The following is a 27,213-nucleotide window of genomic DNA, read 5'->3' as shown; positions in this document are numbered from 1 at the left end:
AGCAAAATAGCAAGAAACAAACAAAACGTTCTCTTTTTTTAATGATGTTTCTGTAGAACACCTAGCGTTTGTTGTTTCCCCCCTGCCTTTTAAACAAATCCCCTCTCCTACATATATGACACAGCATGCACACCCTGAAAGCCGTTACGCGATACAGCACACGTAAGGCTTACACCAAAACTCGGTAAGGAAGATCAGCGCACACGGACAGTGGCACTACGTGGATGCCCACACCCGCTTGCCATCTGTGCGCACCATCTTCCAAGGCCAGGGGAATGACTGGAATCCCCCAAAAAAGAACAATGGAAACTACATTCATGAGGTTGTAAGTTATTCTATTGTTTTGACATAACATTTAATAGAAAGTTTTAATAAATTAGTTAGTTACAGAGGCAACTTTTGAGTAGTGATTAGCAAAAGAAGACTTTCCTGTTTACAAACACACATCACTCCCAGCAGCAGAGCAACATGCTTCCACCCTCCTGAAGGACATTTCCCTATACACCAGCGCAAGGTTCAGGCAACACCATCAGCTTCACTGAACAGATGAGACACAGAAACGCCAACAGCTCAGTGTGCAAGGCCATCCTGGGCTCGCAGGGTACGGAAAGGTACCAGGGTGCTTTTCTGGAAAGTCCACTTCCTCAGGGAAAGCTTAGCTGCCATGAGTTTTTAAAGACCTCTCAGACAATCTGCTCAAGACCACGCGGGAACAGAGCGGAAAACTGAACCCAGGACTCCTACTCACTAGCTAAGCTGCAGGGCCTGGTTACTGCTCACGCCCCCACGCACACACGGAGGTGCCTGCTTGTTTGGCTGTCAGCCATCTCACAGTCTTATCTGAAAGCACCGATATTCCCCTCACCTGGAACATCATCCTCCCAAGCCCGTATTTACAGTGATCTCTGCTGCGTTTCTGCCCCATCCATATGATTACAAAAAATTACTATGAAAAAAGGCAAAATAGCTCAAAGCACAAAGTGCTTTACTAACGCTTCGCTGTTAGTCAAAGAAGCAAGCAAAACATCCGCACTTAAAATGTCATATGGGTAAAATGATCATTTTTGTGGAGTGCAGCAGGGACACATTTCGTGTGCACACACCAAAAGGCATCACCGTACCTCAAAGAGAAAGTTCAGAATGCAATTTAAACAGCTGAAACTTGCTAAGGTGAGTAAAAACTTATTAGAAAACAGAAATGCTGTACAGAGGCATGAATCCCTAAGGTGGTCTTAGTTTTTGAAAACGAGGGGGTTTTATTTCCTGCAGCGTGCAGTTCACATCCGTAAAGCCAAACTACACTTAATAAATGAAAAACTAATCAAGTACCTCTTTGAGAGCCCTCCATTCCACTTGCTCCAGAGTGAAGGCTTTCTGCGCATCAAGTCTTAAACGAGCAGAACATTTACTACGTTGCAGAACCCTGGCTTTCCACAGCCTGCTTGTTTGCTTGCTTACAAAAAGCAGTTTGTACTGCGCAGTTTTCCTCCCATGCATATTAATGCAAGCAATCAGGCTTCTACTGCTATGTTCAATTTCTGTTCCAGGCTTGTCTTTTTCCCTCCCTCCCCTTCACCCCTTATTTATGTATTATTTTCCACTGCAGACACATCTCCGTGAAACGGCAGAGCAGCAGCACACCTGATGGCAGCGCAGAGTGCTCGCCCCAGGCGTGCCGAGTCCAGCCTGACCTCCGCAGCCCCCGGCTGGACTGCCAAAGGTACTCGACTGAGGGGCTCTACTGCTAGCTCAAACACACCAACACTACACTGCAGAGCTACAGACAAACGAACAGGCTAGAGCAATAACCGGGTACTCAGCAAAACTCCGATACATTCCCACCTAAAGCATAAAATCCATACAATGCAATGTAAAGAACAAGTGGGAAGAATCTAGGTTCTTTCACAGTTACAGCTTTTACAGAAGACTCTGTCATTTCCAAATTAATGTTTGTTGAAGCAAACAGCCTTTGCACGACATCAAATCTTCCTCTGTCAGTGAGAGTAGCCACCAAAGAACTGCTCAGCGCCAAGGTGCCATCGGCTGAAGCGATGTTAGGCTGTATTTATGAGAGACAGCAAAAGACAGTCATTAAAAAGGTTTTCCAAGCAGTGCTGTTCCTGCCATCACATAGCTCAGTTCCTCCTTACAAAACTGGAGAGCTCACAAGGCAGCGGTGAAAGGACAAGATTCCCTTTACTATTAGCCTTGACAAGAACGACGTGCTCATCCAGAACCAAAGCTCTATGGCACCCTTTAAGGAGGAACATCTCTCCTACCGCATCCTTGTGCCCAGTCCAACTTCTCTCACTGCAGGTCACACTTAACTCTCACTCTTACTCTGAGCAAACAGTAGCATTCCCCTTGCCCCTACATATTAAAGGGTTTTTACTACTATTTTTTGTCAGTGAGCTTAAAAAAAATTCATAGGGAATGGCAGCCCTGCCCCATTCCTTCACCAGTTTTAATGAATGGCCTCAGAGTTTTGGGACTTCAGAATTTGCCAAGGCCCAAGCACTGCTGCTATCAAAGTGAAATTTCTGTTTCCCAAGGGCAGGTGATTACTGTTACTGAGACTTTAAAATGTGCTAGTGAGACTATTAGTAAATTAAAATCTGAGCTTAAGTTGCAATCCTCTTTTGCTCACAGCCCATGGAATCTCCCAAATACAGAAATGTTTTAGAATTTAGGTATCCACCTGCAGTAAATTAACCTGCATCGTTTGCCACTGTCAGACTGACCTAAGCAATGCCTACAGCTGAAATTCGCACTGGAGCTTGACATCTTCTTTATTGGGTGAGAAACACAATAAGGCAGAGAACACAGTCATTACTGCTGCTGGGGCCCACACACTACACAGTCACATTTTGATTACTCACCAAACAACACAATGCCGGAACAACCTGAAGATCACAGCAGGCACGCAGCAGGACAAGAGTGTAATCAGACAGCTCTGTGAAGGAAACATTAAAAGGGAAAGATTGTTTCCAGTGAACAGTGCACCAGGCTGGCTGCTGGAAAGGGGACTTTCTTAACAGCGAGATCTGTTATGGGGTCCTCCTGCTGAGCAAAGACAGACAATCTGCATTTTTGAGGCCCACCCGCAGGTACAGCACCTCGTGAAACGGACGCTGGAGACCAAAGAGATTCAATGCTGAGGACAGCTGTCAGAAGTGCTCTGTTGGATGCTTGGAAGAGGCTGATCCAGCCCTTTCCTGCCTGCTTCCGAGTGCAGAATGAAATGGGATGGGCGATGGGTACAAGCCGCACACGGACTACCCTGCCCTTGAGAAAAGGCAGCTCGTAGGAAAGGGGATTTCCTCCCCATCAGTCTTGTCTCCTCCCTAAGTATCTCCCCAGTGCTTCGCTCTGAGTCTGCAGGCTGGATGAATGATTCAGGCCTTGGATAAAACGAGAACCTCCGCTCTCAAAATCTATACAAGATGCTGACTTCAGCAAAAACACAACTTCAGAGGAATGACATAGCTGAGACTGCCTTGGGGCAGGGAGAGGGACTAAATGATCCCTGTGGTGCCCTTCAACTCTGTAACTGAGAGGCTGTAATTCCTAATAGAAGCAACAGGCATAAAACGGCTTTTGATTCTTGATCCAGCTACGTTTACGCCTGGACGTTAGCAGCAGACATTATATCCAAAGCCAGGTGATAATGCACCACACTCAATTAACTGCACCCTGCTGTTAATAGCATCTGACAAGTGTTACCCTATCAGCAGGTTTCTGTTTTCCGTTTCTTTTCTGTCTCTGCAAATGAGTTAAGCTTTCCTACCTGGGTACTGTGCATATATGGATGCACACTGACATTTTGCTGCACAGTGCCACATCTAACTAATACCACATTGGACTTCCCTTCGTTATCTTAATGTCAGGAAATTCTTTATATATGAGAGAGGGGAGAAAAAGCCAGGAGATTCTGTCTTGGACTTTGCAGGTAGCTTTTAATTAACACTGTGGTGCCAACTAGATTGTGAGGATGGCATTTGTTTGACATTTATGTTTAATCTCCTTTTTCAGTAGCTGCAAAACAACCCTCTAATTGCAGAGTCTCTATGCTAAATTCATTTTTGCTAAATATAGTTTGCACCTCAGCAATATACACTGTTACACAGAAGACAACACCTAACTTGTAATTCTGCATTTAGGCGGGAAGAACTCTGGTATGCGATAAGAACAGAAATTACCTTGCCAAACTGGAAATGTCCACACTCAGCAGAAAGCAGAGCTGAGCAGTCTTGGGGGAACGTGTATTTTACAAGCAAAATCTGTCAGTGATTGAGGGCTGAATTTAATTCACAGCCAGGAATGCTAAGTACGGTATACCAAACTCATAAAAAGGAACAGAACAAATTATGTTCACTCAGCTCACCAACTGCTCAAAAAGAACCATAAACGCTTTAACACAGAAGGAGCTTCTAAAAGGAAAATTAAAAAAAAAGGGCTCGGCTCTTCATTCACAACATACCTACCAGAGATAGCACTGATGAGGAGGTGAGCAGCTGAGAAGAGTTCTTCATCCCGAGGCTGATATTTCTGCAACAACAGCTCACTCTGTAAGCTGCATCCTAAGAGCTGCAAGAAGTCAACAAGGTCTCGTTGTTGTGCAGGTTTTAACTCCTTCAGATCTGGCTTGTCTCCTGTGCAGATATCATCCAACTGGAAGCAAAAGAATAAGTAAAACTTCTTGAAAAGAGAAAAGCTCAAGCAAAAGAGAATACTAGCTCTATTCTGAAATTACTTTTAGGAAGCAAGCGGAAGTTTCTTCATCTTACCACGTCCTCCAGGGCAGTTACCATTTCTTCATGGAGCAAGAGTTCACAAAGGGTTTTATATAGAGCTCTTTGCTTGTCTTCCGGCAGCTTCACAAAGGGCTGGAACTGAGTCTTCAACCGTGACAGATCTTTCCCAAGAAAGCAGTAAAAAGTAAAACTAAGTATTTCTACACAAATGCCAGTAAAAAGTTAACATTTTTGCTAAGCGTTTCATAAGCTGATTTATCACCATATCTTGACATCCTGATTTCCATCAGCAGAAGTTATAATGCAAGGCTGGAACACATCTGATTATATTTCCCTAATGAGCCAATGAAGCCTCAATGAAAATTCTAAGAAAGAAGAACAGCTACCAAGGACCAACATTCAGTGTTCAGTATTTTTAATATTTTAGAAGTCAGTATTTTAATGTGAACTGAACTAACCATATATTAAGTTTCTCACTTGAAAGTTCATCTCCAGAGAATGTTCATTCATAAGGCAGAATGAAGACTTCTGCTCATAACTTTAAGCTGTGGATTAATACGAATTACAAAGCCAATGGTATGAGTCCACACACAGAATTAGAAGTTCCTGTTGTGCTCCTAAATTGTTATTGTCCTTGTATTTCATCAGGTGCATCAAAGAATTACAACCCTTCACCCCTGACCTAATTACTATTACAAAAATCTCTTCTGGATTGAAACCCATTACAATACATACAACAGAAGCACAAGAGAGTTCACTGCACTTCTTTCCCCACAATTCAACTATGACTCTAAAACAAAATGTTTTACGACATCAAATTACAGTTTTGTTAAAAGAAAATAAGTTTTCAAGTCAATAATGCCAACTGGAAGGTTGGAATGTGTTTTTCCACATTCCAAAAATATGGGCACGCAAGTGTTCTTAACCTTGTTTAAAAGAAATTTCCCTTCATGTCACTCTGGTCAAGAAACACACTCTCTTTAAAGATGCCTTTTATACCTAAAAATTACTTCATTAGAAAAAAACAAAAAAAAAAAGCCCAGCAACAGCCAGATTTTTTTGTACCTGATGCAATCGTATGACTGTCTATACAAATAACAGAAGAGGAAATCTACCTTAAATTGCTTTAGTAGAAACAATTTTTTTAGTTTTTTTTCCAAGAGACAGTTCAGGTTAATTAATTAAAAGAAACCTCCAAGCCTTTTAAGCAAGAAAGGCACAAAGGTATGTCAACCTAGAACAAAAAACAAAAGTGGCATACCATTCTTTCACAAAATAGTGGCTTTTATATACACATGGAGACACAGTTATTCCTTTCAAACAAGTCTACATTGAAGAACGACAGAATTTATTTCAGGACAACAAATACCTATTTTGGTCACCATTAGTCTATTGAGCAGCCATGAACAAAGGGTGAAATTTAGAGATAACAACAGCGATGTTCATCATTAGAACCAGCTGTAAGAACTCTACCAAGAACTGATGAAAAGTAAAGTGTGTTCCGAGGCCTTGATTTGTTTTCCCTTGTGATTCCTCTGGTGACAATCCTGCCCCTTCCTTCCACATCCCTACAATAAGAAGGTTGTGCCTGGCTCATTATACCAATTTGCAAACTTCCATTTAAATCACATTTTAATTTCATCAGCCTTAGTTGATACCAAAGATTTCTATAAAGCTTCTCAGAAAATAACGAGTGTAAGTCAAGGTGGGGTAGATGTCTTTTTAATTTTTGAGACTTAAAATAACCTTTAACTGAGCAGCTTTACTGAGAGTATTTTCCAAAGCATGAAAAAATATTTCCAGTGACCCTTTCTGAATGAAAGCATAAATCATCACTAATCTGATAGAGTTTATCTGGAATGTAACAGAACTGGCATAAAAACCTGATTTTGTGAGATCGTATTTATGACAAAGGGATTCAGGATGTTCCTAGGAACAGTCCACTGCATATACCTATTGCAGAAGTAATTTTTTCTATTCTTTCAGTGCATTCCCCCAAGAGTTCCTGATAAGGGCTATTAAAATGAACTAACATAATTTCTTATGTACTACTGTACCAGATTATTTCCTCCTATCATGTTGCTTAACTCATTCTAATGTAATCACGTAAAGCATGTCTGGTAATACCTTGTTTCAATACACTTAAAGAAGCATCACTGGGAATGAGGTTTTTAGCCCCAGAGTACATCTTACTATCAACAGCATCTGGCTGATAGAGAAACAAAGCATCTCTGAATAGTGCTGAATGGGGATAAGTTGAGCCTTCTGTGCTTTCTTTTTCAAAACCTCCTTGCTGTTCATCTAGCAGACAGAATTCTGTAATTAGAAATTAAATAAAAAAAAAAAATTAATAAAATACACAAGCAATTACCGAATGAGATGCTAGCTTATACTATCTAGTGTTCTTGCATGTGAGTTCTCCACGTCTCCTCTCTTCTAGGTGGGAAGAATGCCAGCGGTTGCTAGGTATGTGAATTATTGAGCATTACTGCAGCCCTGATGTTTGGCTTTGCACTGACAAAGGTCCTGCGGCGCAGCTACCAACTACAAAATATGACACCAGCTCCTGTGAATTAAAGTAATGCAGACAGCAAATAACATGAAAACTTCTCACTGACACTGTAAACCTGAATGCTGCATACAGGAGATGCAGGTATGAATTCTTCACATTTTCTACCAATTAAGAGATGTGCTGTAGTGCGGGCTACAGGATCCACTCATGATGCAGACACATGAAAGCACTTGCTGAGATTCGTAAGAACTCTGAGAGTCACTCACAGTACTTCTTCTGGTCATGGCACTGATAGACTCCTCTTTCCGAGCCAAGCCACAGGTCCATCCTCAAGTTCTCCAGATGAGTGGAAAACTGGGCTTTTCAGAGCCTCTAAAGGTCTTCACCCAGGCATGTTCACTAACAGAATCACTCTTCAATATACTGTCTCTTTGAAATAATTCCACGAAGAAAATAACACACCCTGGCTGCATTACCCTTTCTGCCTTGTCTTCGTGATGAGCACGGGCTTAACTCACCCAAACAGGACTGCAGACTCCCCACCACCCCAACGCCCCCAACCTGATGAAGCTAAAGGGCTCCTGGAAGGTACACAGGGAGCCTTTGTAGGAGTCACACTGAGAAATCTCAAATAGCAGGTTCTGTGCTCATGTGTCCAATATTGTGCCCCAAAGACACAGAATATAATCAAAGCCCTATGTATTATTTTGATCGTCTTTTATTTGCTCAAATGCGAGACTTGAAACTGTACCCCTGGCACTCTGCAGCAGGTCTGAGGAGAATGCAGGCAGGCTAGCAAGAGAAACTCAATTTTAAAGTAATACCTGACAGCAAAGGGAAAAAAAGATCTAACTAATCAAGCACAGTGCTCTCATGTACCAGGCACAAAACCTAAATATAACCTTCCTTGAGTTTTAAGAGTCTGTCTCACCAAATTAAGGACATTCAAAGCAGATGAGAAAGCACGGAGAGCACTCCATCAGCAAAAAGCTTTTTCAAAGGGAGAGCAGACAAAGAAACCTCTGCCACAGAGAAAGATGACGGAGACCTTTATGCCTGCATAACCCTTCACAGAGAAAAGCAAGCTACAGAGGAGCAGAAAGCGATTAACACAAATTAAAGAACTTCCAAAGCAAAATACTCTGGACAGCAGCTAAGGCACCATAAGGCCAACATGCTGATGTTACTTTCATTGATAATCACAAGGCTTTCACACGAACCCTGAAGGAGGAAGACAGCGCTAACTACCTGCCCCTCTAAGGCAGAACAATGCTAATAAGGCAAATCAATACACAGCATCAGGTGAAAAGTTTTGAGAGATACAGATCTGCTGTTAAGTCTTGTAACAGGACTCAATTCAGAGGAAAATACAGGACTCTGACAGTTTTGTATTAATAGAACTGTTAACTAATTTTGTATCATCTCATTAATTTTGTCATACTCTTTAAAAAAAAAAAGAGAGAAGGGAAAATAAGGGAATGAAAGAATATACATAATACTGTGGTATTTTCTCTATTGAATTCTACTACATCCATCAATGACAAACCTCCACTGGTGCAGTTAGATCTTGTTAATTACTCAGAAACATTAACAAAAACGGAAGAAAATCAGAGACGATCAATGAAAACAATCAAAGGCAAAGAGACTCCTTTGCAGGGAGAAGTTGAAAAGATTAGGACTGTTTCATTTACAGACATTTAAGAGGAAGCAAGTCACACATATATAGCAATGAACAGAACAAAGCAAATCAGCTGGGTGCTACTATACCTGCTGTTTTGTAAAGCAAGAACAAGAGGACATGCAGTGAAACTTTAGAGACACAAAACTGTAAAGCCTTTAACAGGAACAGCTTTTACAGGTAGTGGAAAATTAGCCTGTAGAAATCAAACAGAACGATTACAGGAAAACATTATGGTAAAGGGATCAGAAAAGGATTAGACCTTTTTTCTTTCTTTTTTTATTTATTTATAAAAATGTCCAAGCATGTCCAGTCACATTAGCCAGAACATTTTAAGGAAAGATAATATACCATTCTTCCTTATAGAATAACTCAAGCACTATCAGTGGCAAAGAAAAAGAAACAAGGAAAGAAACAAACACTTACATGCATCTTATTCCATAATTATCTGTGAAGAGAATCCCATTATGTTACGCCTGCTACTGGTCACTTTCAGTCTCATGCGAAAGGATTACATTAGTCTCTGGATTTAACTTCAAAGGCTACTTTTATTTCCACAAACAGTCACTGATCACTGCTCAGACATTAAGAAGTTGAAGGTTAGGCTCCACCATACTTATTCGTGCTGGCAAATCCCTAATTTTGTTGTTAGTTCCTCCACTTTACCTTCTCAATGACAGTCAGGAAAGGGAAGATAGCACAAATTAAAAAAAAATGAGGCAAGACATAGGTTGTTTGAGATAAAACATGAAACAAGCTGTGCTGGTTTTGAAGCTTAAAAGACATAACATTAAATATGAAAAAAAAAAGTGGAAAAAGAAGCAGAAGTGGTAAAAGAGCAGAGAAATATAGATCATTAACAAGACCCATGTATTATCAGCTAGCAGGACATAGGAACTTCCATCTAGAAATCATGTAAGTAGGCTATCAGCTATACACCTGTGTAGTCAAGACAGCCTTAATTGCGCCTGATTACTCTGAATTACAGTTTTATGATGACCATGAAGTCATGGCCTTCTGTTATACCTTTGTGTTCAGTCTATGTCAGAGCAATTCCACATTTACAGGTTACATGATATTTAGTTATATTCCTGAACCTCCAGACTTCCTTAATATCACAAGTCAGTTGAAGGAGAATGATGGAGAGTATCTTCTGCATTTCTTATCCAAATGAAGTGCATCCTGGATTCAAATCTCAACTGCACCTCAATTTTTCTTCAATGTATCTCCTGTTTCTCTCTGCATTACTCCTTTCCAACTTCCAGCCCTACACAGTCCATCTGATTTCCTTCCTTCTTGCGTAACATCCCCTGAAACCTCCTTTAGGTCAGGGAGTTTAACTGAGGATAGACAAGAAAGAAAAACCCAGGTGATTCTGAAGAGCAGAGTTACTACTCCCTCCAAAGACAATTGCAACATTTTTTTTTTTAACTTGACACCTGAAAGGATTCGACCTGAAATAAGTAAAGCATGATCAGAAAACATGACAAGGACATTTCTGCAACCATTTTGAGAACAATCTATATGTGAAAGTGTAAAATAGACAGAAAAGTTTAGATTCCAGTCCTACACTTTATGAATAATTCTTTTCTTAGCATGACTGTTGGCTAAACATTGCTCGTTGACCATCAATTTATATTCAGTTCACTCTCCCTGACAATAGGTGAAGGCAACAGCGCAAGCTGACGGCCAGCTAGCTAGAAGGACAATTGTGGAAAAAGACCTGGACAACAAATTCAAGAGGATCAGCAGCGTGCCCTTGCAGCTATTTAAGTTTGCTGCATGCTGGGCTGTACTGGCAAGAGTGTAGTTAGCAGATCAATGAAAGTGATTTTTCAATTTGGGAGACTGCATTCAGGAGTGCTGTGTCCAGTTTTGGACTCCCCAGTACAAGATAGACATTCACGTACCAGAGCCATCTAGCAAACAGCCACCAAGATCGCTGAGGACTGGAGAACATCATGTATGAGAAGAGGCTGAGAGACTGGGTTTGTCCACCTTGGAGAAAATATTGCTAAGGGAGAACCTTATTGCTATCTACAGCCACCCAGTGGAAGCATGGAGAGAAGACAGAGCCAGACTCTTCTGTATGATGACAGGACAAAAGGCAAGAGACAGAAGTTAAAGAAAGGGAAATTCTCATTCGATATTAAGAAAGAAAGAAAAGTTCACCATGATGGTGGTCAAACATGAGAACAGGCTGCCCAGAGGGGTGATGGAAGCTCTGTCTCTGAAGATATTTAAAATTTGAATAGACAAGGGTATGAGCAATCTGATCTAACTCTGAACTTGGAACAAACTTCAAAAGTTGGCCTGGCATTGAGCTCGGGCTTGAGCTAGATGACCTCCTGTGGTCCCCTGAATCCTAAATTATTCTGAGTTTATGATTTATGCAAGCAAGTGAAAAAGCATTACTAAATCAGAAGAGCAGCATTTCACAGCACAAGTAACCATCAAGGCAATGGAGACCATACAACATCATCACCGTCATACAGAGGGAAATGCAAAAATCACTGCTCAACAGCCAGCTCTGTCCACAGCTGAACTGTGTGCCACAGAAAAAGAGCGTTGTACTTACCAAACTGGCCACTGTGCTTTATAAACAGTTCAATTACACCATAGGCAATAGTGGTTGCAGGAGGAATTTCAAGGATCACACTAGAATCTTTCACCATACTTCCATTTTCACTCACCGAAACCTAGAGGACAGATTTATTCATCATTTATCCAATTTCAGCTGTTGTGTAACTTAAACACAGAATTAATTAAGGGGAAAAAATACAGAGAAAGAATGTGCTTTATTCTCCATGATGTCTAACGTTACATTTGGCATCTATGAAAGGAACAAGATGAGCAGCAAGGCAGAAGCACAATGCCAAGAGCGGCTCTCAAACTCTTAGCTACCCTGTCCTAGTGAAGTTGATCTCCAGGTGCAGCTTTTGCCACACACGAAACACTGCGTCACTAGGAAATGGGCACCCACTTCAGTATCCTGCCCTGCCCTCTTCTATCCTGACACCCCTTTTGCCCAGCTGGAGACTGGCACCAGGGAGGTAGCACTTGCACAGAGGGTTGTTGAACTGCAACTCCCAGATTTCTGCTACTGGAGACACCCTGTACGCAGAAGTGATTCATCTGCAGCTTTAAAAAAAAACAAAAAACTCAACTTATAATGAATGACCATATGTTTTGACGTTGGTAACTCCTTCTCAGTTCACAGGCAATTTTTCAGATATCCTCATAATGTAGTTAATCTCTACTCCCATGATCAAAAACAAATAGCTTCTCAATAAATATTAAAACTCAGGAGACATTGCAAACATTTTTGATGAATGATTACTTGGCTCTTCAAATAAATTTGCTTCAGCAATGCTTTTTGCTCTTCAACTTTCACTGAATTGTTATATGTTTGTTTTATGTTCTGCTGTAGGCAGGAATCTACACAGAAACTGAATCACAATTTGACAGTATTGATGGAAACCACATTCCAGGCTCACACTAAAAGATGTCATCTTTTGCCAGTCAGGCAATGGAAAAAACATTTTACCTTTCTGAAGTTTCATAACTATGCAGTGCAGTGAGTTCAACATGTTAAGGAAGCATGAAAAATACTCTGCAGTCTATTTGAAGAAATCATAATTTCTTCTCAGATAATCTACAAATGCTCTATTCCTTGCAGATTTTTAATAACTTTTACCTTTACTATTTTTGTGCTGCATCCCATCACACCGCTGATTTTTTCTTCTGTCTGGATATGTTCAGATATCGTACACTTCTGAGTTGTTATTATCTTTTCTCTCAAGATGCACAGCACTTCACGCTTTCTTTCTATTACTTGTTGCAGTAAACTACTGTTTACATTTATTGTTCTGAAAAAGAAAAGATGCCATTAACAACATAAATGCTAGAACTGAGAAAAAACATTTTCTTAATTGCTTGAATAAGCTTTTATTGTAAAAATAACAATGGTTTCTGTATGAGCAGTCTCCTCAAGATTATTATGTCCTTTTTTGTTATTTGGTAGCAGTAAATATCTGTGTTACATAGCAAGTACCAAAACATGTATTGAATTCTTGATTCCTTACCCTGAGCAAAAACAGCAGTTGTCTGGCTACTTTCCAAGCAAAAAAAGGAAGGAAGAACTAAAGACAACTTCAAGCTTCCAGTGTAATATGAAAACAACCAGCCAGGCTGGTGGACACTGGATTGAATTCTCTGCTACTGTGAATTCACACTGGCATTAACTTAGCCATGGCATGGGATGCTGACTAACCATTCTCTTCAGAGTCTCATGTTAGCACAGTTTCAGTAAGTCAATGGGCTACATCCTGCAGTCTTTACTCAAAAGAATTATTTCAACCAAAAGAATTACCAGGGAGTACAAACAAAAGACCTGTGCTCATGTCCATATTATGAACTCTCTGCAGCCTAGCACACTACTGCATACATTATGCATGCGTACACACAATAAAAATACATATACTAGCATAATACATAATAAGCATGTAATATAATAGTATTATCCACACATCACAAAGCTCTGCTTAGAAAGAGTGAAATGAAGTTGCAGAAAAGCTAGTGGAAGTTAGGAAATATAGAGCAAGCAATCTTCCAGTCTGGTTAGTTTCTCCCTTTGTAATCAAGCCCCACTTTTCCTTACAATAGTCCTCAGTTTTCTCTCTCTTACCTGACCAGATCAAGTCGCATTTCTTCACCCTCTTTCTCATTCATCTCAGCTTTGTTCTACAGCCAGCCAGCTCACCCATCCCACTTCATTTCTCCGCTGTCTTCTCCCCTCAGATGATACCAGCTGCCCACGGCTCCCAGCCTTAGTCTCCCCCCCTTCTCACAGTTCGTTGTTACTGCTTTCCAGCCCTGTCTGGCCAAACTCGGTCTCGTTTATCTCCTTGTAATCGTTCAGTTCTGTCACCCCTGTCTTTGTACATCCTTCTACCTGCTCCAGATGTGCCATCAGTTGCTTCCCAACAGAGGAGGTGATGTGGGCTCCTTTGCACCCAAGTGCTGATGTCTGGACTCACCCTGGACTAGGACAGCTTGAGGCATCCATCACTAGGTATGCCGGTTTGGCCTCTGAAGGCCCACGTGCAGGCAAAGGAGCGCCCTGACGTGCTGCTGCCAAATTTTTACATTCTTACTTCAAATACTAATTAAGACCAGAATTTCTCCTTGAGGGATGAACAGCATGTAAAGAGAGTGACACCTCAATGTCAGCCCTCACAGCTTGCTATGGGTCTGTTTCAGTGTTCACTTAAACCCTGAACTGGCTGAGTGGGATCAGCACCGACCAAGTAATTCAAAGGGCTGGACGAGAAAAAATAGAACAAATATCATGGATTTTGGTATTGGGAAAGATTACTAAAACATCACCTGCTATAAACTCCTGTGTAACTGATCTGTATAACCTCACAATTTACAATTAATGACCAGGACCGTTACAGTCGAAAGAATAATTAACTGTGGGAGGGACCTCAAATCTCTATCCCATGCCTCCAACTTAACAACTCATCCCTACTCCACAACATAATTCAGCATGGCTAAATGCTGCTGGACTTATATCTATAGTTAGGTACTTACTGGAATGAGGAGAAGTAAGAAAGTGAATGCCCAGAAACAACAAGAGAGGATTATTTTCTAAGAAAAGATGACAAAAATCACTACCCTGTCTTCTGGGGTGTAAACAGTCTTTCTGGTAACAGTTAAAGCAACTTCTTAACTGTATTTGATTCATTAAAATGTGTCAATTATATTATACTTTTGCAAAATACCCATTGGAGGTCTTCAGATGAGATGTCATATTTTGTATGAACAGATAACTCTAGCAAGACAGTTGGAAGATTAAAAGATTGCTATCCCTGACTCAACTTATTCAGTCTTTTCTCCTCCCTTTTACTGTAAATGGCTATTCATGGGGCTAAATGGCAATTCCCCAAAAATATGACAGAAAGACATGTCTGACTCTGCTTTATTTAAATCGAGATATCTCCACTTTTAATTAAAAAGTTTTAGATTTATTAGATTCTGGAGCTTTGGATTTAAGCAGTCTGTATAAAGTCTGAAGTCAGCTTGGTTCTTTATTAAATTAAAAATATCCTGAAGCAATTTTTGATCTTTGGAGAGTTACATGCTTATATGAAAGTTCAATCAGTTGGAATGAACTGTCTGAAAACCTTAAAGTTGATTGTTTAAATAAGAGAAAGAAAATACCTCTGAAGCAACGCAGCAGCCACTAGAAAAGCACCCCCAAACATTCCTGAGATTATTAATATAACTTTTTTTTCTTTTAGTGCAAAGCCATGCTTTATGCTTGGAATGCAATGAATCTTTGGATTACACAAAAATTGAAGAAATGTCAAGCAGTCACAAACACCGCTGCTCTTAGAAGCGTCTGCCAAACCAGAGCTATAAGTTATCACACTAACAGACCATCAAGCCTATCATATATGTCACAATAATTATTTATGATTCTGAAGAGGTGTCCTAAGCATCTTGAAAACACAAATTAAGGCACTAATAACTTGCAATTTTAACATTCAACCTAAGAAGCCACAGGGGAAGAAATACAATGAAGCAGCACAAAAGCAATTTGTCATTTGCTTTCACATGATGTATTTTTTGCCTGCTTTAGAGGACGACAAACTCACCAGATATCCCCAAAAGTTACAGCAAAAGAAACAAAACAATCAAAGGTAGAAAAATACAGATTAAATAGGGATTTTCTGTTTCTGAATGAGTGTTAACATAAGAAGCACACAGAGCATGATTTAACTCTATACAAATGAATGACCAAAATAATTGAAGAGACTTTTTCTTCCATCTACTGGCTCAGACCCCCTCATGCTCCTGGCTTTGAGCTTCAGACGCAGAACTAACAGCAGACTGGCAGAACAAAAGAGTCAGAAGATATAGGTAGAAAATGAAGAAATTTTTGAGGCAGCGCTGGATGAGCTGCCGCAGCGCTGGAGGCTACGCAGCGACACCTTAACACCATAGGGGCACAGAGCTACCTGCTTCGGTCCCTGATGCGGCACTGCCACAGGCACTGCGTCTCGGAGGCAACTTGGGGTCCTCTGCACAGAGCTGCATTGTGTGGCAGAGACACGGCCACTGCCTCAGCCCCAAGATTCAAGTGACTTCAGTGGGATGTGTTCAACTGTAAAGCCAGCTGAAATGCCTTCCTCTTCCCACTCAGTTTAGAGAGCACTGGATTCAGACCTTTAAAACGTATAACCCTTACCAACAGCTACAAATACGTATTCTTTTAGGACAGCACAGTTAAATGCTCTCCTCTAGAATTCTGGCACTGAACTTTCTATCATAAAATCCCTTAGACTGTAGGGTTGTGTGTGGGCACATCACAGGTTATCACCAGGGCACAGCCTGTGGAAGGCAAAACATTCCTCTCTTCTCAGCGACTCAAATAGGAGACAACATGAGGTAAGCAAATAACCAGCTTATCTAAATTATCATTGAAAATAGCTATCAAGAGCAAAATGCAACAGGGTTAAAGTTTGACAATCAGAGTAGGGCTTAAAGTATTGCAGAGCAATGGCTGCTGAATCTATGAGTGTATTTTTGCAAGAGCTGTACTCATTTGCTAGCATAACACTCTGAATACCAAGAAGATATCTGAATAACACGAGATGGTTGAGTTAAACCCCTGAGAATACATACACGCAGGCACACAAACTGCACTGCATTGTTTTATTTCACATGTCACATTTCAGAGCTTTTACTTCTGTTCTATAACCATCACTCTTACCATCTCCTTCACCATCTGTTGTACAGAAGCCCTCACCGATCTTGTGTGATCTGTACTACCTCACTGTACTCCTTCCCACCTTAAGAATCTGAGCTGAAGTACTCAAAACTAACACTGTATAAAATACAATAAGATGCTGGTTTGCCAAGTCATATTATCAACACACAGGGTATGAGCCTGTATAAATAAAGACAATTTAAAAGATAAGGATTTTGGTTTTTTGTTTCATTGTTTGTTCTGCTTAAATAACCTTCCTGAGGTCAATGATTTACTAAGCTGGAAGCTCTATAGGCCAAACGTGAACAGAAAAGAATTTCTTCAAACTTTGGTCTCACTCTCTCCACATTTAATTGGATTAAACACTTCCACTCTCCTGTAATGCAAAGGCTTCCTTCACTTTTATTCAACCTTTTTCTTCTTGCATGAGGAAAGCAGTGGAGAATAGAGAGGCACAAAGGCAATTTGCTGCAGACTGGAAGCAGAAAATAAAAGGGAGAAAGGCAGAAACTAATGGAAGGTAAGAGAAAACAGACAACACCTGGCAACAGAGCAGGCTCTCACAGTTAAAGGAGAGAGCAGGAGCCTGCTCTAAACCCCACAGCTGAGACTGAGGGTCTTTCCTTCAGGTACAGAATCTCTGACCAGACCGTCCACAAAGGAGGGGGGCTAAGACCATTTTTCCATCAAATCTGTCTAGTCTTCTCAGTAATCCACCCCACAAACCCTCAAAGCAAGGTCCTTGCCAATTTACTACGAATACCAAAAAGAATGGTTACTGCTCTGAGCACTCTCCATCCTCACATTGAAGTCAGCACTGTTGCCTGCCTGCACAAATTCTCACTAGTCTACCCACAAGTGAAAAACCTTTTCAGTCCCGCACTGGGCAATGTCAGCTCAACACACCTCCTCTCCCAGCGGCAGAGACATGGGTGGCCCACTCACACAGCCTCACCCAAATGCAACTTCTTCCATAACATCCACATGACTAACTTCAAAACCTCTCTCACTGCTCGGCCAGAATTCCTCAGCTTGTTCAGTCTTCTCCACTTCATTTATAATGTGCAAGAGTCTGATGTCTTCCATACAAATGCTGCTTGCTGCACAGTGAGAGCCCTCACCCAGCTTTGTTCCTGCTCCAATAGAGACCTCTAGATAAGTACCATGGAGTAAAATCCATCAGACCTCACTCTGCCACGTTCCACCAAGCACAGATGCATAATATTTCTTTTGTTAATCCGTTTCAAATATAACCTCTCTGACGTACTTCTTACAGTCATACCAGAACACAGTATCTGCTACAGTCAGCTTATTGATAGCATTTCACAATTTTCCCTACAGAATAACCAATTACTTCATAGAACATCTTCCCCAAGAATGCCAAAGACTTTTGAGAGTGCAAGTGACAAGATAGTTCCTCTATTTTCTATTTGGCACCCTCCTTTATTTTTTAAATCACAGACACACAGAATTGATTTTATTCAATCCTGCGTCATAACATTCTGTGACTTCGTATTACCCATGTAGCACCTTTGGTAGAAAACCGAATGGTTTCCTCATCATATGCATAAATGCTCAAGGAGTTTTAAAGAATAAATAACAAAATGGGATGAATTTCCGCTCTACTCGGATTAGGAATAGGCACCTATTTTTGTCTCAGTGTGGACAATAATTGAATCAATGAAAGTCCATATTTAAGTGCAATATGCAATAGTGTAAAAATACCTTTCAATCATGCCAGAGTATACTACTAATAACACTTACTCTTTTTCTAATATGCTAACCATACGGTTAGGAATCATTCACATGAAATGATGGAATTGTGACAGGCAAACCTTTCTGCAGCTGATGTGGACTGACTGACTGCTGCCACATGGTCCTGTTTCTTTCTCTCTGCTGTCACTGTCCTCTCAGAACTTCTACTTCAATCACCCAACACAACTTAGTGAAATGGTAAAAACAAACAAGTGAATTTGTTAATCCATGAGAACTACAAAGATTACAACCTCCTCATAATCCTTTTCACTGATGGGGAGAATACTGAATGGCTGAGGTTGGAAGGTCATCTGGTCCAACCCCCCTGCTCAAGCAGGGCCACCTGGAGCAGACTGCCTAGGATCATGTCTCCAAGGACAGAGACTTCACAGCCTCCCTGGGCAACATGTGCCAGTGCTCAGTCACCCTCACAGTGAAAAAGCGTTTCCTGATGTTCAGACAGAGCCTCCTGTGTTTCAGTTTGTGCCCACTGCCCCATGTTCTGTCACTGAGCACCACTGAAAAGAGCCTGGCTCCGTTCTCTTTGCATCTGTCCTTCAGGTATTTATACATATTAATAAGATCTGCCCCTGAGCCTTTTCTTCTCCAGGCTGAACAGCCCCACCTCTCTCAGCCTTTCCTCAAATGTGAGATGCTCCAGTCCCTTCAGCATCTTAGTGGCCCTTCACTGGACTCTCTCCAGTATGTCCATCTCTCCCTTGTACTGGGGAGCCCAGAACTGGACACAGTACTCCAGGTGCAGCCTCGCCAGTGCTGAGTAGAGAGGAAGGATCACCTCCCCCAACCTGCTGGCACACTCCTCCTCATGCAGTCCAGGATACCGTTGGCCTGCTTTGCAGTGAGGGCATGTTGTTGGCTCATGTCCAACTTGGTGTCCACCAGGACCCCCAGGTCTTTTTGTGCCAAGCTGCTTTCCAGCTGGTCAGCCCACAGCATGTACTGGTGCCTGGGGTTATTCCGCATGCAGAACTTTGCACCTCCCTTTGCTGAACTGCATGAGGTTCCCACCAGCGCAGCCTGTTGAGGCCCCCCGGGTGGCATTGTGACCCTCTGGGTCTATCAGCCTCTCCTCCCGGTTCTATGTCATCAGCAGACTTGCTGAGGGTACACTCATCGACCCTATCACACAGATGACTAATGAAGATGTTAAACAGGACTGGACCAAGTAGTGTCCTCTGGGGTACACCATTAGTCACCAGCCTCCAACTAGACTTCGTACCACTGATCAATACCCTCCAGTTTTCAATCCACCTCACTGCCTGCTCATCCAGCCCATACTTCATCAGCTTCTCTATGAGGATCTTATGGCAGACAGTATTGAAAGCCTTAAAATAGAAGATGGAATATACTCTTAAATCCATAGCAATCTCACTTGAGTTAAAGGCATAGGACTCTGACCTAAAACCAGTATGTTACAGTACTCTGTCAATTAGCAAGCACAATGTAATACAAAAAGCAAAAATAATATAAAATATGCCAAGTTTATATACCTAAAAGTACCATTTAACTTTATTTTTATATTGTATATTATGTTAAGAAATGTGTTCTGCATTTAAAATGTCATTGCTTCTGCAAATCAGGAAGGATCTCATCCCACATCCTTCACCTGTCACCCCTTTTCAGAAAAGGAGAGCCAATCTGGCATCTGGAATCTAATTAAAGATCAGTAGGATTCTCCTTCAGAAGGTTCACGTAAGAAGTGACAGGAAACCGATTTGCTGCCACTCAGCACTTCCAGCTTGCCGAACCTTGAAGACTTAGTTTAGAAGCCATATCTGCTTTGACTATTTTTTTTGGAGTTTTCTGCTATTTATCTGCAACTTCGACTTAAACAGCCTAATACAAGAACCACGTTTTAAAATGCAACTTAATTAGGCTACATATATGTAGAAATAATAAAGGAAACAACAATTGATCTAACAAGCACAAGCAACGTATGTCATTATACGAAATCGAGGACACTTAGCTGACTCTCATTTCACAAGCACTGATGGGTAAACATCCTCTTAGCACCATAATGCTTTGCATCCAAAAATCACTAACTTCTAGGCACCAGTGCTCCTGAATGCTGAATTCCTGAATTCCACACAATGCTCCATGAACGAGACGAAAGGTAGAAGCTTGGACACAATCCATCTTAAATCACAGAATATTTATGAATGAGTAACTGGAATTTCATTTTTAAGGCATTGCCACAATTTCCAGTGAGCCTCGGTGTCATACTGAAGGAAGAAAATAAAAATTATGCTATCCTCATTATTTTCAGTGACCTGGCAGAAGCCAGACTGACTGGATATCAGTTATACACTTTGCATCATAAGCCTTAACGAGCTATGAGCATCTAAGAACTAGCTCCTTGTATAAAGGGACACACACATTAACCTCGTTTAGTTATATTCAGATCAGTGTAGAGCTACTGATTTTCCACACTCGAAAGAATATATCTGTAAGTATTTGGTTACATTCAGGATTATAACCTGTGCTGAAGTAAATTTGATTTGCTATGGGAGGATTACTTGTTTGAATCAAGCAGTAACTTACTGCAGAAAACTAAGTAAAAACTTACTGATCTAAATAGAAGTTACTGTAGTTTGGTTTTCTGTAAGACTCTATCTAGTGTTAGAAACTAGATTCTAAATCTTGACTGACACTATTTTTCTGATACTAGATGCATACTAATTTCACAGGCCTGGTACACACATTTAACCCAGTATTTTCTGCTTTTAATAAGGCAAAAAGATAGCAAGGTGCCTTATTAGAATAAGTTTGTTGACTTGTGAATGCTCACAATAAAAAGAACAGCCAGCCATTTGTTCCTGTGAAAATGGAGAATTGATTATTTCTAGAACATCAGTGTTTCTAAAGAAAATTTACACTGCTTCTGACAACTTTAGCACTGATAACAAAAACCTATCATCTTTATCTTTAGAGCATCAGCAAAGGCTGTTAAAATGTAATACACCACCTCCTACAGATCTAGGGTACAATGCTGTCACAAACAAACCACCCTCATCTCCCACAAGTCAGGACCTGCAATACAGAGTAGACCCCTGACTTGTCAGCTGGTTTCCAAGTAGGCATTGGTCCATGACTGTCTTATTGCAAGATTAAATCGATCTCATTTCAGAGTAGGACTGGAAGCATTGCATATCTTGTAAAATTAAGATTATAGTTTGGAAAAGCTGGGGTATTCCCCTCAGTTAGTACAGTGTATAACAGTGAGCAATAGATCTATAAACTATATTTTGTTCAACTACTAGAACATGCATTGACCATGCCTGCTCACCTTTACTACTCCTTCAGCTTCAAATAATCCAATTTTCTAGCACAGTAGCTCACACACACAAAAAATTATAAAGCATGCTTACAAGAATATTGGTAATTCTGAATTCAGTTTCCACAGCATTTGCCCCAGTAACATACAGAAACCAACCCATTTTTTTTTCAGACTGTTACCTCAGTACAGTCCCCCAAAGAAGGATCTGACCCTTGTTCCACATGGTAATTCATGCAAATAACGTAAGATGAAATAGAAGAGAGATGTTTTTAAAATGAAAGGGAAAGGTTTGACCATCAAGCTCTCAAAATCTGGAAATTTTTATTTTGGTATATATGATTTATCACCCAAAAATGAGAGCTTACAATAACAATAATTCTCAAACTATGGCAACACTACAGAATCAATTGTTCAGTGATCACAGCTGGCCCAAGTCTTTTCAGCTCAGGCATCTTTCCTGGCCATTACAATGCCCAAGTGAAACACATACCTGTCCTTGACATCCTTTATAAGCTGCTGCAAGTCAATCTCCTGCTTCCTCAGGTTTCCAAATGAGGACTGGCTTTCCACATAGCCCTTCCCTCCAGCTCCCAGGCTGATCTTTCCAAACGAAGTTTCAATACTTCCTTGAACAAAATCTTCAAACTTCCCCATATATTTTGCAAAGTCAGACTCCACAATTACTAGGAAAGCAATAAAAGTAATTTCTACCTGTGAAGAGAAGTGCTGAAACCGTCCTGAAGTGATTGGAAAAACAGAAACTTACAGAATATGACAAGTTAGTGAAGACAAGGAACAGCATAGAACAGGTAAATAATGAAATTTACAGCTCTGCAACTCTTACTTCTGCTTCCTCCATATTTTCACCATCTTTGCTCTGCTATCTTTTATATTTTGCCATTTTAGGAAAACATAAGGTGATTGAAATGCTGAGCTCAGATGCTATGGAAGATTCATAAAGAATGATTGAAACATTTCAGCTACAAAGAAAAACTACAAAGCAGACTTGCTTGTACAACAGGGCTAATATTTTGCCATTATCTCGACATATCTCATTACAGGTCTGTCCCAAAGCTCACTGAAAACCAGTGGAAGCATCTAATTGGCTTAAAACAACTCTGAATCTTATACACCTATAAACCAAAGAACTGACTCAGAATCAGCTAATCTTCCAAGCCAGCTACAATTAACAACTAACCTTAGGAACTTATCTGTTTTCCTGCATGGCATTGTGACATGCCCAGAAATATGGGATTCCAGATCATTAATCCTAAAACCTGGTTAGGACTGCTGCAGTTAGATGAAGAAAGAAGTACAAGGGTCACCAACAAGACACTGTTTATCCAGTACTTTTTGACCTGGAGCACAGTACAGTTTCACACGACTATCACATACTGGAATCCCCCAAAAATATTCTAGGGGAGCTCCTCTGGCTGCAGACAGCACTGTTATTAAACAGTAGGACTGTACAGCTTGACAACCTTCAGCACTCAATTTCAGCAGTCTATCTAGGCAAAACATTTTTTTTAAACAAACATTAATTATTACTGGTTTTAGTTAAATGAATTGTCAAGTGAGAAAAGATCCAGTCATCTCATTTCCACAGATGGAGAATACTTCAGAGCATTCCTCTGAAACAAGCCCTCTAGTAACACGATTGAGAATAATAACAAAAAAGATTAGGCTTTGCCTTCTTTTTATCTGCAATAATAGTGCTGCCTGAGTATGGTTTTACCTGGTTTTATCGGTTTGTCCTCAGTAAGCACATCACTCAGGGTGACTGTCAAGAAATGATACTTGGGCTTCTGCCAGCACCAGAATTTCTTCCTCTTTGTTACTAAGCTCAGAAGCTGCAGCTTTTCTGAGGCGTTCAAGTGGGAGACAGGGATCAAGTCGCCTCCACTGTCGGTTTCTCTCACAAAATTCTTTGTTGCTTTTGCAAACATCTTGGGGAATCAATTAAAGTCTGAAAGAATACATTAGTTTTTCAACAACTACAGTTGGAAAGTATAAATATTTACATTGTTACTTTAAGAAGCTCTCCATAGCATTGGTATTAAATGCAGGAACAGGTAGTGTTTTCACCCTGCCGTCTCCGCTCTGAGCTGGGAATCGTGACAGTTTAAACCACTTATCCCAAAGTAAAAAGGTTCTCACAGCAACAGACGAAAAAATTTTAGTTAAAATTTTAAATAAGCAACAGTGAATAAGGAAAGAACAATGCACTGCAAACATGATATGCAAAGCTTAAACATTACAGTAATAATGCATGAAATTCAGGATCATTTAGATAATGAAGAAAGAAAAGAAATGTGTGAGAAAATAAATATTCCAATGTACAGCTGAAAAGTTCCTTCAAGGAACGTTCACAGGTAATTAATCTGGTAGGGAGGAAAAAACTTACACAGCGTACCTGAAGTTCTAAGAAAAAGAATCTACTGAGCACCCCGCAAAGACCGGCTGGGACAACACGAGCACCGGTGCAATGGCAGAGGATTTCTGCCTCCCTGCAGAATACTTCTTTTATTACTGAACATAAAATTATCTTACTCCATATAAGGTAATGAGGTATTATTCACACAAATTATCTTGATCTTTTTAATAGTGAGCAAACACACATAGGGATAATAAAAATTATTCTATAAAAAGCAATAAATATTTGGGCTGGCATCTTTGTGACTAAGTTTTGTTTCTGAACTACGTCCCTGAGAAGTCCCAATTAATTTTTTTCTTTCCTTCAATGTTTTCCAATTTTCTATTTCCCGTTAGCATAACTACAGATAAACTGAACATATGTTATTCGCAACTGTGATTCGTATCTGCTAAACAGCTACATACATTATCTTATTCTAGCTTTTAAATGTCTTAAAATTAAAAAAAACATTGGCATCTCTTATTGTGTAAGGTTTCCTTTACCCCAAGCAATGCACTTTGCTGTATTTACAAGGAACTTTTTCAATAAGGGAAACTGGTTAAACTCACAGGAGAAATGGTAAAAATGACCATTCACAAGTGCTTAGCACACAAGTCTAATCAACTAATTTTTGATCTTTTTAAAAAATCTAATCTTTTTTAGTTTTTCAACTCTGTGTTACTTGATGTAATGGTATTTCCAGAATTAAGTCAGTTTTTTAAAGTCAGCAGCATTCCTTTGAATCCTCCAGCTGACACTGACTGGAAAGTTCAACTAAGATCATAAGATGTCTTAGCTGGGTATCCACACGTTCATGATTAATTACCTGTCTTGCTCCGTTAGATTTGTCATTTACAAATACAGGCCACAATAAGTTAGAAGACACTTCAAACAAAAATTGATATTGCAGTGGGCACTGAGGATTATTGAGAGTAAATGGAAAACTGAATAAAGATGTTAGTGGTTGGACCACAGGCTCCGTGTTTTAGTATCAGCCGGAGGACAGTGGAAAAAAAAGCCGTTTTGCAGATGGGAACTTACCTTTCCATTAGCTTTTCCCAATTCCCATTTCAGATAATATTTCACACAGTATTTACCAATTCATGTTGAGGTATCGATCTCCTCATGAAACCCCTATGGCCTACGCTTAGTTGTGTATGTAAACAAGTAAAGGGTGTTTCCCAACAACACCTGCATGGGAAGGATTTGAACAATGTCAAAGTCCCGTAACATTTCACTGAAGAGTCTTGTAGGACTTTCATTGTAATTGTGGCTCCAACAATCCTGCCCCAGCTATATGCACTGGGAATACTTCCACTGACTTTATTGTTCTCTTACCTTTTCCTGAACTCTGAACTGAGACTGCTTTTTCGCATTCTTAAATTTATCCTCCTTAATTTCCCCAGTTTTAACCTCAGTGAGAACACGTCAACAGAATAAGCAATGCAGCTCCACTGCAGCAGGAAAAAAAAAAAGCCCAAACAAAAACCAACAAACCTACCCCCCAATGGCCCAAAAAACTAGTTTTCTTTTTCCCTGAGACTTTTTTCATGTGACTCGGTATTTCACAACCAACCACATGACTGATTTGTAATGGAGGGGACCATCAAGAAAATTCTCATTGCCTGCATCAGCTGCTCTTCCCCAGCATAATCTTCTTCAAACACTTCTGTGCTTTACATGACTGTTCACTCATTCTGATCCCATTCCTACATAACCAACTCACATAGGCATAGTCTCTGAAAAGAAAAAGGCCCACCAATTTCTGAGGAGTTTATGATAAGACAAATTGCAAAAAACAGTTCCTATGATTTGGCATTGTTACAAACTCACTAAATCTCACGAGAAGAACCATTAACACCATTCTATAAACCTTCTGATTCGTGGTGGTTTGTCTTCACTCCCAGTCACCACGCTTTTTATTAGCAAAAAGGACATCTGAGAAAGACCACAGAGTGCTTATGAGGACTGCTGAGACTCACCAGGCAGGAGAGATGGGCCTGCCTTCAGCCTCAGAGTGACAACATCGGCGTCTCCCACACTTCGCTGTGCTGGGAACGTCTTTGCAGGGAGCATATTTGCTGGTGCAGCTGTACCTGCAAAGCAAGAATATTCTATCCAAATTCCCGTTTACGTCTCCTTGGATATAGCACCTTTAACACAAATTCTAAAATACACCCAAATATCCTGTTTCGCTAGTTCACAAAACAAAGACATAGAGCAATTGAATATGCCCTTAGCCAACAGCCAGGAGTTAATACAGCTACCAGGATCGACGGCATCCTGACTGAATGGATGTGGAGCAGTTACGGACACAGCATTAAGAAAACTCTGCTTTTGGAGTTTCTTCCTCTGGAAATTTTGTTAGAGCTGTGCTTGGTTTGGCAGAATTAAAAGGGAAGGTATCAAAGCTAGCAGGAAAAGCCGGTCAGAGTGAATTCACTCTTGCAGATTGATAGCTAAGCATGAAAGCAGAAAAGGAAGGAGGAGTACCTTCCTTGCCTACCGAGAAATTTAAAATTAGCCTGAACCTGGGCTATTCAATGAAGCAGATGAGATCAAGTGAAGATATTTACAGCAACTTCACTGTTTACTTAAACAAACAAATCTTACCCTGCTTCTTTCCTTTATCACAGCTCCCTAACTCAATAAAGTGAGACATTAAATCCAAAGAAACATTTTGTGAATAATCAGTGTTTACCTTTGTCGGCACAAAAGCAAGTTCTGAACAGTTGCCCAATATTTCTTACATTCTGTATACACACACGGACCTTTACAAAAAATACAAAAAAGCTTTTTTTTTCCATTTAACATAAGATTACCCAGCACACTGGGCACAGTACACAGGGAATTTGGGAAGAGAGTGACAACTGGATTGCCAAATGTCAGCACATCCCTCACCAATCCAAGTGGTAAGGAAATACAACCCCCGAAGGCCAAAGATGACCACGCAGGAGCCGCAGGGTCAGAAGAGCTTTTAGGCGTTAACTCTGCTGTGCTGCAGCAGGGTAACAGCCCTTGAATCC

The 27,213-nt window shown here is 40.5% G+C and overlaps 1 protein-coding gene across 1 annotated transcript; it reads right to left on the bottom strand.

Annotated features, from left to right (window-relative positions):
* Positions 1-1,816: 1,816 nt before the first annotated feature.
* Positions 1,817-26,263, bottom strand: GSDME (gasdermin E; the record flags this gene model as incomplete). The annotated part of the gene is made up of 10 exons (XM_082329489.1): positions 1,817-2,059; positions 2,880-2,953; positions 4,485-4,671; positions 4,788-4,915; positions 6,882-7,070; positions 11,523-11,643; positions 12,642-12,813; positions 22,265-22,457; positions 23,510-23,707; positions 26,170-26,263. 10 exons carry the CDS (start codon positions 26,261-26,263, stop codon positions 1,817-1,819), a joined length of 1,599 nt encoding a protein of 532 aa, XP_082185615.1.
* Between the last annotated feature and the right edge of the window lie 950 nt (positions 26,264-27,213).

This window comes from Platalea leucorodia (genome assembly GCF_965183815.1).
Source record: "Platalea leucorodia genome assembly, chromosome: 1".
NCBI lineage: Eukaryota > Metazoa > Chordata > Aves > Pelecaniformes > Threskiornithidae > Platalea > Platalea leucorodia.
Note: the sequence above shows the minus strand (reverse complement) of the source record. Positions and strands in the feature narration are given on the sequence as shown.